This window comes from Hevea brasiliensis, chromosome 13 (genome assembly GCF_030052815.1).
Source record: "Hevea brasiliensis isolate MT/VB/25A 57/8 chromosome 13, ASM3005281v1, whole genome shotgun sequence".
Lineage (NCBI taxonomy): Eukaryota > Viridiplantae > Streptophyta > Magnoliopsida > Malpighiales > Euphorbiaceae > Hevea > Hevea brasiliensis.
Genome location: NC_079505.1, coordinates 60,594,601 through 60,614,836, shown reverse-complemented (window position 1 = coordinate 60,614,836; position 20,236 = coordinate 60,594,601). Strand labels below are relative to the sequence as shown.

The 20,236-nt window shown below is 32.8% G+C and overlaps 1 protein-coding gene across 4 annotated transcripts; it reads left to right on the top strand.

Moving 5' to 3' along the window:
* The first annotated feature begins 1,587 nt into the window (after positions 1 to 1,587).
* On the top strand, positions 1,588 to 12,295 carry LOC110661222 (autophagy-related protein 18b). 4 transcript variants are annotated; one of them, XR_002496083.2, is made up of 12 exons: positions 1,589 to 1,881; positions 1,951 to 2,024; positions 2,106 to 2,179; positions 2,254 to 2,363; positions 2,688 to 2,779; positions 3,758 to 3,870; positions 5,402 to 5,521; positions 6,150 to 6,295; positions 6,929 to 7,042; positions 7,709 to 7,771; positions 11,756 to 11,837; positions 11,924 to 12,295. XR_002496083.2 is itself a non-coding variant. In XM_021819794.2 (12 exons), the coding sequence occupies exons 1-12, from the start codon at positions 1,820 to 1,822 to the stop codon at positions 11,950 to 11,952; spliced, it is 1,119 nt and encodes a 372-aa protein (XP_021675486.1). In that variant the 5' UTR covers positions 1,591 to 1,819; the 3' UTR covers positions 11,953 to 12,295. The 4 variants fall into 4 exon arrangements, 1 of the variants encoding a protein (XP_021675486.1); XM_021819794.2 differs by having other exon boundaries at positions 1,591 to 1,881; positions 11,716 to 11,837; XR_009142546.1 differs by lacking the exon at positions 11,924 to 12,295 and having other exon boundaries at positions 1,588 to 1,881; positions 7,695 to 7,771; positions 11,756 to 11,839.
* The last annotated feature ends 7,941 nt before the right edge of the window (positions 12,296 to 20,236 follow it).

Sequence of the window (20,236 nt, the reverse complement as noted above, 5' to 3'; positions counted from 1 at the left end):
TTTTATTTATTGTTCACATGAACATATTGGAAGAGCAAAGAAAGAGAAGACAAAAGAAAGAAAAAAAAAAAGGAGAAATAGATACTATCTTGGAGCCAAAGTAAGCAAGGATATCTTAGTCTTTCTTTTAAAGAACCTACTAAATTCTTCATTTCTAAGCACAAAATGTTTTTTGAGTTTATTTTAAAAAGGTTAAAAGTATATATAAATCCTTCTAATTAATTTGTCTTTTGCTTAACCGTTGAAATGCCTATCTGCTCTTGCTTTTCTCATTTCTCCTGAGTAAGGATTGAGTGAGGATATTTTGGTCATTTGATTGAAATAAGTACTATATGTAATTTTAATTGATTTTAATGAGTTTAAATTACACATAAGTCCCTAAGTGACTAATTACATCCACTACTTTTTAACTTTTCAGGGTGGATCATGAAGTCCTTTCCATTAATTTTTTTTTTAACCAACAGAATCCAAATATCAAATGGCAAAATACCAAAAAGCTATGGAAAAAAAAAAAAAAAAGACAAATGCACAAAGCTAGAGCAATGATACTTTTGTCCTTTGCTTGAAACAAGTCCTTAATTCCTCCTCTCTAAGTATAATCTAGCATTTTAATTGATTTTAAGACTTTTAATTACACATAAATCCTTCCATGGCCAAGTACATATTTCCACTTTTTGTCTTTTCAGGGTGCATTCAAATGAGAAAAGACCAATGCAACAAAGTCAATGAAAAACACCAGCTTCCTTCCTTCCATGGTTGCGGATCTGCTTACTTTGTAAGGTCACAATGTCCTTTTTTTTTCATTTTTTATTTACCTTCATTGCTTTTACAGTTATGAATTTCTTATCTTGTTCTTTGCACCTTTTCATGACCTCTTCATTTACTGTTCGAAAATGGATGACTCTTCTTTTCCTTTGCATCTCATCATCGTTTATTGATTTGCTGTTATAGATCTCTTTGTTTTTTTAAATTTTTTTTAATTCAATTGTTCTTTTGATGTCTTTCTGTAAGAGTTTGAATTACATAAAAATCCTCATATGGGTGACTACATACTTTCACTATTTTGTCTTTTTCAAAATGAATCTTTAGGTCATTTCCATGAGATAATACTTTCACTCTTCCGCTTTGCATTTTAAAGTAGTAGACCACCAGCATCAAACGAGAAATACTAAGTTAAAGGCAAAAAAAGACAAAAGAAGCATCAATAGGTCGTCCTTTTAGTCAGTGGCACAAGGTAAGATAGACAATCTGACATCAAAACTATTATGCCTAAATAAAGACTTGATCAATTCAACAAAATGAATGGAAGAAAACTAAAAAAAAAGCAAAAGATTACTGAAGTAGATGACAAATGTGTGAATTAATTTCCTTCAAATCAATTGCTCATTTACTGTATAGGAAAACTCACCTTATATCATAGGATAGTAATTAAGAAAAGAAATGTCTTGACCCACTCATTTTTTTAAGGCTCAACCCAATGTTTCTCCATGGGCCAAAATCAATGTTTTCTGGGTGTGGCCCGACCCGAACCCTTGATCATAGATTTGTATCAGACATCGCACTGCCCATCAGCGGTTCAGATGGAACTAAATGAGCACCATTGGTGGAACCTACTTCAGCAGGGAGCACCCAAAGAAGGAAGCATTTGCTTCCCTCGCAAGTTGTCCCTCTCGACTTTGAGACTTTCTATTTTCAACATATTCCGTTTTCTGTTTTCCTCCCCGAAACAGCCAACGGACCTTCATATGATGACTAATAATCAAGTCCCTGTAAAATTAAAACACCTCCTTCCCCACAAGCCCCACCAAAAAATCCAAGAATGACTACCCAGTCCTCCTCCAACTCTTCAATCCTCTGCGCTTCTTTCAATCAAGACAATAGGTATTCCTTCAATTCATCGATTGTCACTCTTTTTCTGCGATTTGATTCTGATATTCTGTTTCTGCGCAGCGGTTTTGCTGTAAGCACTCGTGATGGGTTCAAAATTTTTGATCCAAACACTGGTCGTCTCTGTTACGAACGAGGTAGGTTTTCAAATTCTCAAAAAATTTCGATTTTTCTTGTTTAATTTGCTCTTTAAAATTGCCTTGTATTCGTTTTCGTAGCTGTTGGAGCTTTTATCATTGTTGAAATGCTGTACAGTTCTAGTCTTCTTGCTATTGTTGGAGCTGGTGAACAGGTGCTACTAATCTTCTTCTTCTGTGCTCTTTCAAGTGTTATTAGTGACTAAGGTTGCTATTGAAATGCAAGCAGCCTTCTTTATCCCCACGGCGTCTTTGTTTGTTCAATACTACCACTGGAACTGCTCTCCGGGAATTGAATTTTTTAACTTCTATTCTTGCTGTTCGCTTAAATAGAAAAAGGTAAAGGATCTATCTTGGATTTAATTTTTTTTTTCTTTAATTCGTGGATTTCTGTTTGTTTGATTTCTCAAATGCTATTCATGTTTGGTGGAGAGATTATGAAATTTATAAAAGCACGACATAGTTTGGTTTGCAATTTGTTTTGGATTTTATAGAATGAGAAACCAAATCAAACTTCAAATCCTATAAAACTGATTGAATTGTTAATACGGTTTGGCTTCAGTTGAATTGTAGTCATTCCAAATAGTAAATATCTTATTTCTATTATTTTTTTAATATTTTTGCATTTGGTTTTGATTTGTTGCCAGCTCTTGATCATTGCAGGCTTGTTGTTGTTTTGCAAGAAAAGACTTACATTTATGACTCGAATAGTCTTGCAATATTGGATACTATTGATACAGTTCCAAATATAAAAGGTGAGGTTAGAATATGTAACTTTTGTATTTGTAATAGCATTCACATGACTCATTTTCTTGTTAATTTTGGTGTATAATATCTGCTAAGTTGCAAATTGATAATGAAAAAGATTGTTTTTCTCCACCTTGTGGAAGAATGAATTAGATCAGTTTGTGAATTGCAATGACATAAGTGTGAATGTCAACTTCGAAAATTAAAGCTTCTGGTGCACATTGCTTGATTTTGATCTTATGTAATAGGCATTGTATTCTAACACTGCATTTATCAGTAACATAACAATGATAATTTTCTGTGTTATGATGAGCATATTTCAAGTTATTCCCTCAGCTACCTGTTTAGACTTGATTAACCTGTTTTCTGGTTTGCAACTTTTTTTTTTTTTTTTTTTTTCCGGTTCTGTCTTGTACAATTCATGTGTCCCATGGTTTGGTCCTTTTTATATGAATTTTGGAAGTAGTATAATATCCAAATATTGAGTAACCACGATGTTGTCTGTAAAGTGAAAAAATATGAGTTTTGGATTCATTGAAAATTATCATTCAAGAAAACATGTAGCTTTTTTCTCCCATGGGAACGGTTGTGGCCCTTTGTCAGCAGCTCAGTCCAAACTTGTCAGTGTAGATAGAAAAACCTTTTGTTCATATTCTAACTGGTGGTTTTAGTGAAATTTAGATGTCTAAGTTTTGTTTGGGATACTTATTAGTTATTACCCCTTTCAACTCTTCTGAATCTAACGTCTAGTTTTGGGGCCATTGAAATTTCTATTGTGCCAACAAGTGTTTGTAAAAGAAAACACAAGGAATGACTGCTGTAAGTTTTTGTCCTAGAAGTGTGGGAGAATATTAATTCTAATTTTGGACATGATATAGAATCGCTTCATCTTTTTCTTTTTTCATTTGGGTAGAACCAAACTATTTTTAATATTAAGTGACTATTTTTAATATTAAGTGCCTTGAAAATTTTCATTTGTTTCTCAGGACTTTGTGCATTCTCCCCTAGTTTGGATGGTTGCTTCTTGGCTCTTCCTGCTAGTACAACCAAAGGATCAGTTTTGGTCTACAATGTCATGGAAGTCCAGTCACATTGTGAGGTGGCAAAATATATTTTGAAAATGATTAATATGAGTAATATGTGACGAGGAGCCAAAGTTTATGTGATTTTGTTTTGTTGATTATAAATTTCATCTCTGTGGGATTTCTCTTTTTTTCCTTGTTTTTAACACTTGAAAGTTATCAAGAATTCAAGACCTTAGTAAGATGTTAAAATTTGGAAAACTAATTTGTAGGATGTAGTGTAAAGTAAATTATAGACAGTACCTCAACTTAGAAATACGTAATAGTAAGGTACTTAAATTTCAATTTGTAATACAAAATCTTCTAATTTTTAATTTAAATAATATAAAACCCTCTTGTGATATTCATTAGCTAGTTTCTAAATTATTTTTTCTGAAGTGACACCTGTTATATTAAAATTTATATTTTCTCTTCGTTAATTTAACGCTTATCGGGGAAGAAAAAAATAATTTTGTTACCTATTTACCAACAGTTCTAACGATTCAAATTGCATAAATCGACACTTCAATAAATCAAAATTTGTCTATTAGAAACTATCAATCCATGAAAATATAAATTTTCAATTTGATAAATATCATGTCAGCATAAATAATCTAGAAACTAACAATTGAAAGTTACTAGGGTGTTTTATGTTACTAAAATTAAAGATCAAGAGGCTTTATGTTGCAAATTAAAGTTTAGGTACTTTACTGTTACATATCCCTAAGTTAAAGTGCCATGTATATAATTTACTCATACGATACGATGTATTTAACATTTACAGCAGGGAAGCTTCATGATATCTGGATGCCAATATCAGCATAGCCTGCATGCTACCAGTGCCATAAATATTTGTTTTGATAATGTGTTTATTGGCTACTTATGAACTCCTTCCTACCATGTTTAATCGTGATCAGATTTATCTTAAATGATGAACCATTATTAAGCATTACTGTTTAAAAGTTGGAATGCTCTTGTAAATAGTTCCCTAACTAAGTTAGAGAAGGATCCTTACCTTTTTCAATGGGCAACATCTAATTCAATAGCTTGATATAGAATTTTCTCAAGCACCTGTAGCTATGTCTTCAAAAATTGTTGCTTTCTTCTCTGAACTTGTTACTCATCTCTTTAATTGTTGTTTAAAATTTCATTACTAAAGGTATTGTTGCTGTTCACTTTGCACTTGCTTTGTTTATCATTAAGATTCAATAAATTTACAAGAAAGGTTTCCAACCTTTTTCCCCAAAATTAAGGTTTCCAACCTTTTTCCCCAAAATTAAGGTTTCCAACCTTTTTCCCCAAAATTATCTTTGGAGAGAAAAGAAGTTTTTACTTCTTAAGGATTTCTATAATTTACAACTTATTGCGTAAAGTAATGATCGTACAGGACAATTGTTGCTAATATACATGCTTATATAGCTACGTTAGACTTTCCTTCTTGTTCCTAGAGTTTCATTTTTTCCCTTTCCTGCACATTGATTAAAATATAATCAGATTATTCATTTACTTTTGCTTTTCCTTCTGCATCCTTTGGCATTTCCTGTATTTGATTATTGAATATACTTGCAGATAGATGCTCATCGCGCGCCATTGGCTGCAGTTGCCCTTTCTTCAAATGGAATGTACATTGCTACAGCATCTGAGCAGGGAACTATAATCAGAGTTCATCTAGTTCTAGAAGCAACGAAGGTGAATAATAATGTATCCTATCTTTGATGGTTGACTTTTGGCGGACTGCATATGTGAGTGTGATCAAAGAATGCTTACATAGATGGTGTTTAAACAAGATGGAGTATTCTTTTTACTTTTAGAGGCTGTCATATTATAAAATTCCAAGACAAATTTGCCTGGTAGCTGCTTAAAGTGGTTTTGATTTTCTGTAAAAAATATGTGAAGGAGAGAAGAGAACTGTAATGGAATAGGAACTATGAGATTAAATCAACACTCTGGCTGGTTCTTTTATTATTATTCATAGAAGGTCTATGGATTGAAAAATAACCTCTACAAAAATGATTTCACGTGTGCAGATATAGTAAAAATGCATGAATGCTATTGTTGTTGTTATTTCTTCGCTTTGGAGTAAGATTTATAGTCAGATTAGTAGATTTCATATGTGGACTCCTCTAATAGCTAGGTCAAGCATTTTGCAGTTCCATACAGTGACTTCCATTTGTGATGCATAGTCTTCTCTTCTTTCTGTCCTTTCATTTGTTTGACTCATCATGAAGTAGATTCTGATTTCTGATAGAAATTATGGTCTTTCATGAATTCTTTTTTACTATACTTATGGGATTCTATTCTTCTTGTTCTTGAGCAGTCATATAGTTTCAGAAGGGGGACATACCCATCAACAATATTTTCCTTGTCATTTGGACCTTCAACGCAACTTCCAGATATTCTTGTAGCAGCAAGTTCTTCAGGTTCTGTTCATGTCTTCTCACTGGGGTTTGCCATAAATCAGAGGTGAGAACTACAAAGTGCGAACTATTATAGATTATAGGTGAGAGTATATTGCTGAGAATGATAGCTAATTATGAGGGTCAGTGCCTTTGTTAAGTAATATCCTTTCATATTTTTGATATTATCACTTTCTATTGGCAAAGCAGCAATGCACTATAAATACCTTCTAATTTGTAAAATTGGCTCATGATGCCCTTGTTCAGACATATGGATGCAAGTTACATAATTGACATTATCTTTTCTGTATTATTCATCATCATTTTGTTGCCCCTTAGTTTTAGCTAATAATGGCCTCAAACTTTTCCATCTTCAGATGTATGTATGTGATTGTGTGTGTTATTCATTTCCTTCAGTCTTGAGAGAATAAGAGTCGATTTTCATAATCCACTATTTGGAAAGGGGATCCTTCGACATGAACCACAGGTGGGAGAGAAATAAGTGTAACATCTACAAAACAGGGGAGCTCCCTGAAATTGATGGAAACTTAAATGCTGTAATGAGCATGTTATCTGCTCTATCACATTCATGCAGGCAGCTTTTTTTAGGCAACTTTATCTGTGTTTTGTTCGCAATCATTAATCATATGAAGAATTTGTAAATCATCTGATCTTTTGTGTTACATCTTTATCTTCACAGAAGTAGAAGATCAAGTAGTTTCCTTGGGTCAATATTGCCTGATTCTGTAAATGATGCACTGGATCCAGCTCATCATCATGTGCTTCATAATGCTGTTCCTGCAGGAGTGAAAAGGTGAACTGTTTGTAACTAAAAATTTAGTCTTGAAGTTATTGGGCGGGTTCAGAGCTAGTCGTTTAATTTTTATAAGGGCCAAACTAAATTTAGAGGATTATGTTATACATAACAGCATGTTGCTATCATCTAGAAACTTATAAAAGAGGACAAAATATTCAATGAAGAATTAAAAGAGAATTAAAAATTTGATGCATAGATTAATTTTAAATTCTCAGAGAAAAATAAAATGACAAAAAAAAAAGCCTATGCCTGATGGAACTACCCAAGCTCCTTTATTGGACATCCAGCATAAAGAGTGAGAAATTATGTACCAAAAACAGTATTATCATCTCTTAATATTGGTGGACCACTTGTTTTGGAGATTTTTTTTTTTTTAATCCCATTCACATGCAATGGATGTACATATTTGCTAGTAAGCAAGCAATTCAACGTTTGGTTCTATGAGGTACTCTGAGCTGGTTTTTAGCTGAATAAAAGATCCTCTCATAACAAAAAATGGAATGAAGGATCTAGATCTTTTCTTGATGGGTAAATATGATTTCTCAAGTAATTCTTGAAGTTGTAAAGATATTTTACTGTACAGTTTAAATTAGTTCAACCATGCCTATTTACTTTTATGTAATTTTAGATGCACTGATTTATTAATCAGGTTATGTGATACAGTTATGTGGTAGTGCGCAAGGTGGACAAGGTTGCTGACACATCAACTGGATGTGTTGCTTGTAGGTTAGTTTTCTATATTATGTGCAGGCTTCAGATTTGTTCTCTCTTCTTTTCCTTTTCTACAGTCTTCAGATTTGTTCTCTTCAGATTTTTGCTTTCCCACTTGATTTCCGTTTTTTGTGAATCAATTACATGATACCACAAAGTAGCTTTAAAATGTTGCCCACAAATAGCCATGTTTATTTCTAGCTTCTAATAAATTGGAATTGGAATTGCACTGAATGACCAATTTTCCTGCATGTTTGGTTTGATGTGTAATGTGTAATTGGAATATTATTCCTTTTGTGATTATTTGGTTTATTTAAAAATAGAAATCAGGTTTAATATGAAATTTGCGTAGTGTAAATGTTTTGATCATGACAATCTAAGATGTAATCATTTATCATTTCTTAATCCTTTAAAAAAAAAAAAAATTAACAGTTGCCTTAAATTGGGTGACATATGGCTGCTAGGATAATAAGGAGAATAGGAACTGTGAGAATGTATGGGAGAATATATTGTATAAATAGGGATAGTATTATAACAGATTTCAATCAATCAAGAATTCCATGATACCACAATTACTCTCCCTCTAATTCTTTCCTCTCTCTTATTCTTCTCTCTCTCTCTCGTTCTTTCTCATCTTCTTTTCCTATTCTGCTTCTTTCCTATAATTTATTCTGAAATTTATTTCTAGTTTTCCCTAATCTTTTTGTTTCTTTAAGTTTTTTCCAATTTCCATATGGTGGGTTGTCATTGCCAAGAAGTATATTTTAACTATTTTACAATCTTTTTTTTCCCCTTTTAATTTTAGTTTTTAATATATTTTATTAATTTTTTAAAATTTAATTCCCACATGTTTGCAATTCCAATGGCCAATATATATATATATATATATATATATATAGATATCACATCGCAGTTGGTCCACTGGTCAAATGTTGATTCCCCTAAAATGAGAATGTGGTTGTGTAACATACAAGAGAAAGAAGTTCAGAAATAGGAGGGAAGATGTTTTGGAGTGAAAATAAGTTAGGCAGTTGTGTAGCTGTTTAGAGTTGTTAAGAGTCAGTTATGGAATTTGTTAGAGGAAGTCAATAAATAGCCGACTCATACTAGTAGATGACCATTATGAATCAAATACAAAAACTGATCTCTTTCTCTTCCTAAATTCTCTCTTCTTTACTCTCTCTCTCTCTCTCTCTCTCTCTCTTAACTCTGTTCTGAAGGGGAGAAAGCCCTGAATTAGGGCTTCTACTAACAAATTGGTATCAGAGCTCTTTCCTGTGGTGGGCTCTGTTGCTGGAAGTTTCTAGGGCTGTCGCAAGATGCTTACGAGTGTAGTGGTGAGTAAAGAAGCCATTAGAATGGATGAACTTGAGGAGAAGTTACGGGTGATGGAAGAAGGCACCGATAAGAGGATAGAACAGAAAATGGAAGATATGAGGAAAATGATGATCAATGAGATGCGAATCTTGATGACTGGATTTTTCATTGATAAAGGAAAAGGAACTATGAATGAGGAAGTGGGAGGAAATGTAGTTCAAGAAGGACAAGGAAGCAAAAGGATTTTGCCAAATCCAAAGAAACCAGAAAAAGAAAAGCAAGAGGAACAGTTGAGTGTTTCTTTTGTTTTAGGAGATGGGGAAGCCTCAGGGTTATTACCAAAAATTGAGTTGATTACTTGTGATCGGATTGAACCTAGGGTTTGGCTTAGAAAATGTGAGAAGTACTTTGACATTTATAAGGTGGCAAGGGATGAAAGAGTGGGAATTGTAGCTTTGTTTTTAATATATCGGGCAGATTCTTGGTTTCATAATTTTGGTATTGGAAGAATTTGGGAGGGAGTTGTGTATTAGATTTGGGGATGAAGAAATGGAAGATGTAATAGAGGAATTCATGAAAATGAGGCAAGAGGGTTTTATGGTCAAGTACCAGGATAAGTTTGAGGAATTAAGGGTAAGAATGGAGAGGATTATGCCCTATCTTGATGAGAATTACTTTCTTTCTGGATTCATTGGCAGGTTAAAGGGATGCTATACGGCCAATGGTGAGAATTGTAAGGCTTTCAACCATTTCACATACCTTTGAAATTGCAGGATTTCAAGGACAGCTATTGGGAAGTACTAAGAAGTTCAGACCCTATTCTACTTATTCCAAGCCCTATTAGTCCTTTTCAAACACCAATAATTCCTACAAACCATCTCAACCTGGCCTTTCACAGTCACAGCCTTCCAAAATATCAAATGTAGACTCAAGCTCTGCTGTTAGACCTACTTCTTTAGCTAGTAATTCCAATATTAAACCCGCATAGTCAGTTTCCAATAGTAATTCAGTGAATGTTCCAACTGTCAAACCCTCTTTTCCTCCTAAACCACCCAATCAATCATCTGCTAGATAACCTAAACCCTGTTATAGGTGTGGAGATAGATACTTTCCTGGGCATGTGTGTAAACAAAAATCCGTTATGGCTTTGCAGGCCAGTGATCGAGATAAGGAATATTGGGTTGAGCACAGTACAGAGGACGAAGAGGTGGAAGGTAGCAATGCAGCAGCTGATGAAGGGGAAGAGTTTTTGGCAAGTATGGAGGAGATGACACTTTCTATTCATGCTATTGAGGGCAGGCAAGGAGTAGAGATAATCAAAGTAATTGGGCAGTATAAGAATAGGAAGTCGTTGATTTTAATAGACAGTAGCAGTACCCTTAGTTTTATAGACACCAGGGTCGCTAAAGAATTGAAGTGGTCTCTAGTAAGTACCTTTGCTATTCCTATTTCAATGCAAGAGAAAGAAGGTTGGAAATAGGAGGGAAGAGAATGTTTTGGAAGTAAAATGAGTTAGGCAGTTGTGTAGCTGTTAGAGTTGTTAAGAGTCAATTATGGAATTTGTTAAAGTCAATAAATAGGTGGCTCATACTTGTAGATGACCATTCTGAATCAAATACAGAAACTAATCTCTTTCTCTTCCTAAATTCTCTCCTCTCTCTCTCTCCGTCTCTTCCCAATCTCTTAACTCCATTCCAAGAGGTAGAAACCCCAGAAGTAGGGTTTCTACTGACAGGTTGACTAGTGGGGATGAGGAATTTGTTGTGTGGCAATATCTTGCAACGAAGAGCACTAAGTGAGAATTTGGTTGTAGCTCTTCTCAAATTGATTCATGTAGTTCAAAACGCACAGATCTCTAAGTTAATGACCACCAATTCAGTAAGTTTTTGGTAGAGTTGATGGATCCTATTTTTGTTTGGAAATTTGTGACGATGTAGTGATAAAGCAGCTGGGTAGTTTGCCCAGTCCTCAATTTTTTGTGTGGGGAAGCGGTATTTGCACTTGATGATACATTTATGATAACTACATATTCCCCTCCCATTCAAGTGTTCTATCATTGGCATAGTGATGAGGGACTTTTTGCCAAGCCTGTAAATCTTTAGGGAGTAGGTTCATGAAACCTGACTATGGGTGTCAAGCAACCCGGCTTTTCTTGCGATCCATGTTGAGTCTTCTATGCTCAGACCTAGTCATGTCTTTTGGCTTTTTGCATATTGCAATGCTGCCCTTTTTGGTGTCAATGATGTCATCATCATTGTGAAATACAAATTTAAAGAAAGTAAATTTTGAAATAAAATGTGAAATTAACAATGATCTTCCCTTGAGTTTTAAACTTCCTCTTTGCTAAACTGTGTTCTCAAGCTATGAACCCAAGATATCTCTTGTTTAGTGAATTGAAATTCTGGCCTCTTATAGTTTGTGGCCCGTAGCAATTAATTGTTTCAAGTCCAGATCTCATTGAAGGGATTTTGTACATTTATATCCTTTGCTAATGACAAGAAATCTTATTTCTGAGTACAAAAACGAGCTTTCCATGCATATAAAAAAGATTGTCATTTATTAAGGATCTTTAAATGTCATTTGAAATTCCTTGTAGATAGTGTTTCTATTGGCTTATTATCTTTTTATTTTGGACTTTCCAGAGCCACCCTATCAGTAATAACCTTTAATGGTTACTTCCAGGAGTATATTGTGAATATTAACAATCAGAATGAATCTATATGGAGTTTGGAGCGTGAACTTAATCTTTTACCAGAAATATCAGGTACTACTAAATAATAGTTGCATTACATTTTTTCATCTAATGATTGAAACAAATGAGTATCTTAATACACCCTGCTATACTGCTAGGTGAGGAACAACATTTTCAGCTGGTGTGATAAGATTACACTGTCGCTGACATAATTGAACTGCTTAATGGATATAAAGAATAAGAAGCTCACTGAGAGGTTAGAACAGTGTTTAAGTGATCAGCCTGGACAGACGGCCAAGATTTGCGAAGTGTTGATATGTAAGTAAACTAGACTTTTCAGGTCAGTAAACAGATACAACTGGAATCTGCAAACTATAGCAGAAGCTATCCTCAAATTGCCTGTGTCTTGAATTTATTGATTGGTCTGTTTATATGCAAGAGAAATCAGTAAGTTATAGAATAAATGTTTGTCACATTAATTTTTTTTGTATGAAACTGAAGTTTTCCGTTTATGAACTATTTGATTTGCCGACTTCCAGAGGTAAATCAACATGCATCTAAAGGATGTATACTTGTATTCTTGACCAGTACGACATTGTCAACATCATCATACTGGACATTGACGATCAGTCAGGTTAACTAGTTCGGTGCCTTGAAAATATTCATGGCAATTGTTCTCAGGTTAACTGGTTCGGTGCCTTGAAAATATTTATGGCAATTGTTCTCAGGTCTTGCTCTAAGCTTCTCAGACCACCTCTCTCCACAACCCAAAAAAAGATTAAATACCTTTGCACAAAAAAATGATAGCACATTTGACATGATAGAGATGAAAGTAGATATAAAGTCAAACCTTAGATGTTTTTAGCAATTTATCGTTCAAAATAAGATGAAATTGTATTTTGTTTTCTAAATATTGCATGGTATTTCTTGGAAAAAAGGGTGACCAAGTTAACAATACATTTCCATTGGGAATATTAACGTAAAATGCTATGTGAGAAGTAGAAGGCCTAAGAAGAAGAGTGTGAGTTTGGTTGAACATTGTTAAATATAATGGAATTAATAAGATAACAAACATAAAATAAAGTATGATTGGTTATTTCTGTTTGTTTGTGCTTACCAAATGAATCAATGACTAAAATTATATTACCTGCTAAGTATATATGCTACTTGAAGTTCATCTCTCACTTACTTTTCTAGTTCCAAGAAGTTTGTCTCTAATCGCCTGCAACGTTGCTAGTGCCTGCTCTTTCTCTTGGTGATTCAATGGAACAAACAACTCCAATTCAAAATATTGAAATCAAACGTTCCATTGTTTTGCTACTATGAGAATTGTGTATGCTTCTCTCTCCTCTTTCCTGAAAAAGAGTGGGATCCAAAATTTTTTCCACTTGTTCTGGCACGACAGCCTTGATATAATTATGAAGGTTAAAACCTTGATTAAATATCAGAATAAGGTACAATTTGTTTCTTATACTTGTTGGGGAGGTTCAATTTAACTCATTTTTAACTTTTGATTCAATTTAATTCATAAGTTTTGATTTATACTCAAATTAGCCTAATTAACAAAAATATTATTTTTTAATATTAAAATATAATATAAAAATAATTTATTTAATATTTTAATTATACAAATTATACAATATAAAAATAATATTTTAATGTCATTTTTAAAATATTTAATTATTTTTTTAAATAATATTAAAAAATGACTTTGTTAATATTAAAATATTATTTTTATATTGTATAATCAATTAATTAATTTGTTTATATATCAAATAATTTATTTAAATAAATTATTTAATATTTAATTATTTTTTAATATTAAAATATTATTTTTTATATATTTTATAATTAATTAAATAAAAATATTATTTTTATTATTCAATATTATTAATTGGAATAGTAATAATTTTTAATTTTAATTAATTATATGAAAATATAAAAATATTTTTTATATTTTCAGTTTAATTAATAATATTGAATAATAAAAATAATATTTTTATTTGATTAATTATATAATATAAAAAATAATATTTTAATATTAAAAAATAATTAAATATTAAATAATTGCACATTTTTATTAATTGAGCTAATTTGAGCATAAATTAAAACTTATGGATTAAATTAGACCAAAAGTTAAAAATGGATTAAATTGAACCTCCCCAACAAATACAGGAAGTAAATTGAACCTTATTCCATTAAATATCTCATCCATTGGCCTCTTTCCAGTGAACATTTCCAAAAATAGAATGCCATAATTGTACACATCACGCATGTTGATACCTCGTTGCCCATGCCATACTCTGTTTTCCACATAAAGAGCTTTGTAAGACTAATAGTCTTGCAATAATCAAGTAGGCTTGTTCTAAATAGTAGAGCAAACTGCTTTTACTAAAAATAATAATTTTGCCGCTTACTAGGAGGAGCAGAGCCTACACTTCCTCTTATTCCAATAGAACTTGATTGATTGACAGTATCATTATGGCTTGATTCAATATAGAATTTAGCTAACCCAAGGTCTCCTACATGCCCTATCATTTGTTAGTCAAGAAGAATACTGCTTGGTTTGAGATTGCAATGAATGATCAGTGTTTGGCAATGATTACGGAGATAATCAAGTGCGCAAGCTACATAATAGCAATATTTATTCTTTGTAGGATATCCAAGTTCCTTGTTGCCATATCCACCTCATTTGTGCAAACAGGCGTATGCAACCATTCCTCTAGGCTTCCATTAACCATGAACTCATAAACAAGAGCCTTAAAAATCATTTCCATGAAAATCAATACTTGAGCATGCTGTTAGTACCTTTACAAGGTTCCAATGTCTGATGTTTCTTAAGGCTTCGCACTCTACTAAGAAACTCTTGGAAGCTCCATGGCGCAAAAGTTTAAAACACCTCAACAGCTATTAGAGTTTCTCCCCTGTCAATTGTCCCCTTGTAAACAGACCAAAAACTACTTTCACCAGTCATATTTGCTAAACAAAATCCATCAGTAGCATTATAGAGAGTTTGATAAGATAGTTCCTATATTTTCTTCTTTTTCTCTTCTTCCTGAACCAGAAAACATAGATAATAAGAAAAACCAATGTAATTCCTAAAAGGATGGTTAAAATAGCAATCAATAACTTCCAACAGCCAATCCACTCTTCTTAGGCCTTCTGTAAATACATGCAGGCAAGTAAAATTCAGGCATTCCACACCCTACACCCCCCCACCCCCCACAAAGTTTATTGTTTCCTTCCATTGATGTAGCACTCACATTCCTACAAGCTACAGAAACCTTCTGTAGGTACCACAGCCTCAAAATTATTGTAAGACAAGTTCAAATACTGCAAGAAGACAAAGCTTGACAAAAATCTAGAATTTCACTTGACAAATTGTTATGAGATAAATCTAAAAATTGAAGAACTCTTTATTTATTCAAAGATGAAGGTATGGGCTCTTGGAAGTAGTTGCCCTACATATTTAGTGCTCTATACTCGTACAACTTCCAAGAGTGCTTAGAATCTTTCCTAATAATTTGTTCCTGGAAGCATAAATTTTGCTTAGGCTTTTCAGCTTTCCAACTTCCATGGGTAGGTTTCTAGTCAATTGGTTTTCTGATAGTTCAAGACAGATTAATAATGAAGAGACTTAGAACTTGAGGGGGTATTTCACCACTGAGATTGTTCCGAGAGAGATTCAATAGAAGCAGCTTGCGCCAATATTTGAGGGGTTGTTTCTCTAAAGATTATTTGCACTTGCTGGAATCAAACTAGAGTTGTTAAGTTACGTAGATAGGGTGGAAGCTGGCCAAAAAACTTGTTCATTTCGACTATCAAAACCACTAAATTTTTAAGCCTTCCAATATTATTGGGAATGATACCTGACATATGGTTGAACGACACATCACAAAACGCAAGTTAACAAGATTCCCTCTCCCACTATAGTTGATTTTCAGATAGTGCCAATGTTGTGAGCGTTGTTGAAAAATTGTTAATTTCTGCTAAAATGCCCCTAAAATTATTCCCGTTTATTAGCTAGAGTAAAGAAAGCTCAAGCCATCAACTTCTCCACTTCCTAGATAGTTGCGGCTAAGGGACAACCACTGAAGTTTAGCTAACTTTCTAGGCAAGGCACATTTCCAACAAGTCTGTTCAGAGACATTTGAAGTTTTATTAGATTTGAGTCATTGGACAACGAAGCAAGAATGCTTCCAGCTTCCAGTGAGCTTGTTATTGGCAACAGTAAGATATTAGATACTAAAAAGAGTAATGCCTAAATCTGAAGGAAGATTGCCCTTGAAATGGTTCTCCTATGTCTAAAGTCTCAATAGAAGTGAGATTGAGGAACAAGGGAGGGATGATACATGAAAGCCTATTCATAGCCAAAGTCAAGTAAGTGAGACTTTCCAGTTGCCCTATAGTATTGGATAGTCCCAACCAAATTATTGTAAGCTAGATAGAGATGCTCAAGATGTGATAAGTTTCTAAGAGAATAAGGAACATTTCCTATTAGTCGATTCATACAAATAGAAACAACTTGGAGTTTCAACAAGTTGCCAAGCTCTGCAGGAATTTCTCCTTCTATCTGGTTGAGATTAAATTGGATGGAGATAAGATTAGAGCAACTTGATAGGAATTTTCCTGCCAATAGAATTATTGCTCAAGTGCAGTTTGTCTAATCTTTGCAAATGACACTGCAACAAATATAGGCTTTAGCAATATGTCTTATATGCTGTTAAAAATTTAAAACATATTATTAATAAGAATTAACAGTAAGTACCTAGTGATGTGCATAAACTCACAACCTAAATTTTTAACATCACTTTCACACTAATTTACAGCACTATAATGCATAATGTTATATATATTATTTATTATTTTATATATTATTCTGATGTCTAAATATACCATCTTGATGTTATTTATGACTTTAACATTATGTACAAAATGATGTTAAAAAAATGTTGTTAAAACTTAGATTTGTTGTAGTGTGGCTAATTTCTCGGGGGATTGCATGGCTAAAGTTGTTGTTTTTAAGATTTAATTCCCTTAGAAAGATTGGATTGCCAATGGATGGTGATATAAATCCTGCAAGTTCTAGTGCCTAGAAGTCCAACACATCAACCCTTCCTTGCCAAAGATGAAACCATGCCATTGACAAAAATGGATGGTGTTATTCCATCAGTTGAGGGATCTAATACCTTTCCGAAGGGCAATAGGAAGGGTTGTTGCTTTTCTTGAAAGAATGACTGGTGTTGGTGATGGTGGAGCAAGATGAGAGTCATTAGGTGCTTATGTACCTGTATCATATGAAGGAATGTCATTGGTCTGAGCAGAAGGATAAGGACGATGAGAGTATACTTTAAGTGGTGGAAGAGTAGGAACTAGTAAAACATCAGGAATAAGATTTTTGTTTGCTTTGTTGGATAAAACAATAGGGAAACGTTTTAAAGAAGGTTACATATACTAAGACAAAATGTTTATTTGTAGTTGGATCATAGAATTTGTAACATTTTTGAAGAAAAATGTATCCTAAAAGACACATTTTATTGATTTAGGTTGAAGTTTGTCCTTTTTAGGAATGTAATAATGAACAAAACATATACATCCAAACTCACATAGGGACAAAAATGAAAGCATTCTAAATAAGGACTTTGATTATACAAAATAGTGGAAAGCATTCTGTCAATCAATAAGAAGTAATAAAAACCACATTCTCCAAAAACGAAGAGGAACATTGTGATATATGAGTAAGGTTTGAGCAGTTTCAATAAGATGTTGAATTTTTCACTCGATGACCCTTTTTTGTTGAGGAGGCACAAGAGTTCCGGCGAGAAATGCCCTGAGAAAATAGGAAATGGGTAAAGGGAGAGGAAAGATATTCTCTTGCATTGTCAGTACATAAAACTTTTATTGAAACACCAAATTATTATGGATTTCATCACAAAAATTTTGAAAGATAGAAAATAAGACAAAATAATTATTCATTAAAAATAACCAAGTACAATGATAATAATCATCAATAAATATAACAAAATAATGAAATCTCAAAGTTGAATTGATAGAGAAAGAGTAATATGAACTACAATATCATCAGAAAATAAAGAGAAACTGGTATGGATTGTATTATCTTAGCAAAATTTTTACAGAATAAGGATTACAATGATAATAGCAATTCAGTTTCAATATACCAACTCAAAAAAACAATAAAGAAACAAAAGAAGAAGAAGAAAGAAGAGATGACTAGAAACCTACCCCCAGGATGAATATCCTGTGCAGAGAAAAACAACTTTGCCTTTTACAATTTTGATTAGCTAAGATACCCCCATCCCTTTTGCTCCTTCCCTTAAATTTTGGAGCTACATTCTTTTGTTGTAACAACCCTTGGCCATATGTCCTCTTTCCTTTTGTCCTTTTTAGCAGCCAATTTCTCATGCACGATTTCTCTTCCTTTGCCCTGTCCTTTAATTCTTCTGGAATTATCTTGAAAGGTTGTGGTCCTTTCTTATCTCTATCATGAATTGACATGACTTGAACAACAAATATCTAAATGAATAATGCCAAATATAGAGGTAGCTCCATTATTGACTCCCTTAGGAAAGGATGCATGAGTTTTTTTCTAAAGAAAAAAAAAATTAAACATATGGATTATAACCCATATGCATGCATAAACTCCAACACCATCAACTTGTATCACAAGTCTAGATTTAATCACATATAAAGACATACAATGAGTCCATAAACCACAGTCTAGATGTACCTTTTTAATTGCAGAATTTAGGGCTCCATAAATGCTTGAAAATGAGAGACTTTTGAAGGCTAACCAAAACTACCCGAAAAAACCAAATATCCTCTTCATCTTGTTAATTTCATTTTTGGAATTTAAGAAAACAAAATCTCTCGCTTCTCTTACAAAACTGTATGATAGCAACCATTTATTCAAGGAAGTGGTCGTTTAGCGTTTATATACATTTTTCTTATGATAATGAAAACATTGCAACTTTTATGTTTCATGTAACTGCTACAGTTATATAATTTGGTCATCTTTCTTTTCTTTTCTTTTTTGATTTCAATATATTTGAAAAACCATGGATCTGGGTTGAACATATGGGTGACCCAAATCATATTTTCTGCATCTCTCACTCACACATGATAGGTAAACTCTTATTTCAATTTTTGCAATTTTCATATTTAACAAATAGACCGTATGACTAGTATATACTTTGAAAGCTCGATTGCTATATACCTTGTTAGCATAATATAACATCTCGACTGTTAGAGTATAGAGTAGATGCAGTATGTAGTATTTATCACATTAGAATCTCTTTCGATGTCATTTTTATATCTTGATTTCATAATTATGTTTTGATCACAAAGATAAACATAATTGGTTGACTAATAAACACAGATTAATGTGATACTTCCAATGATCTTTCTCTTTTCATGATACTTTCAACTATAATTTAACTCGTTTTTCTAAGAATGTCTCGTTAGATGGTATCATTCATAATCCTTTAGTAACACATTAAGCTAAAAATTATTAAACTAAGTCTTTGATAACTGATTAGAGTCATGAGAGTACTAGGTAAAACTTACTTATAATCTTTAGGATCTCACGAAATATCAAGTAAAAATCACACTTGTATTCCTCTTGGTGGATATAAGTCGCACATGTAATATGAATCATATGCTATGGTTTCTACTCCTATCCCATGGAGCGTATGTCCTTATCAAATACAATAAGATGATAGTTCAGACACTTATTGTTTTACTTTGAGTTCACTTATCTACTCTTTCACATCAGAACTCAAATTTGGCATTCAAGACAGATAATGTGACTCAAATCACATATGGTCAATGCAGTTACTTAGCTTATAATGACCCTACTTCTTTTTCTCTTTTCGAGGTGACATTTCATGCTATAAGTTTTGAGCTTTTTATTATTATCACATAATAATAATAATAATAATAATAATAATAATAATAATAATAATAATAATAATAATAATAATAATAATAATAATAATAATAATAATAATAATAATAATAATAATAATAATAATGGTCTCATCCCCATCCACTACTAAAGCTATAGAGGTAATTACTTGTGTAAGAAGGCCGTGTAACATACTTTTCAAGTTCTAATAAATGTTCTAAACATATATACACACACATATATATTAATCGATAAAATTGAAGCATATGAACATGTTTGGGAAAAATACACAATAGACTACTAATTGCATTAGCGTAGCATAATGGACTTCTCCCATTTGCTCTTTTCTAGTAAACCAACCAATTCATACTCTTACTTTGATTTTATTGAATCCATCTCCTTTCATTGTCTTAATTTATTTATCCTTAATAGGGCACATGAGGAATGTACTTATAATCACCTCTTTCTTTATCTTGTGAAGTAACTGTAATATTTCCTCTTCGATCTCAAAACGACGACGAGGAACATGCATATGACTTGATTGTTG

What these genes read in the sequence shown, in the direction of transcription:
- LOC110661222 (XM_021819794.2), top strand. Translation starts at nt 1,820, where the DNA reads ATGACTACCCAGTCCTCCTCCAACTCTTCAATCCTCTGCGCTTCTTTC. An exon ending in GTTCGCTTAAATAGAAAAAG is followed by an intron (nt 2,364 to 2,687) that starts GTAAAGGATCTA and finishes TGATCATTGCAG; the next exon opens with GCTTGTTGTTGTTTTGCAAG. An exon ending in ACTGGATGTGTTGCTTGTAG is followed by an intron (nt 7,772 to 11,715) that starts GTTAGTTTTCTA and finishes TGGACTTTCCAG; the next exon opens with AGCCACCCTATCAGTAATAA.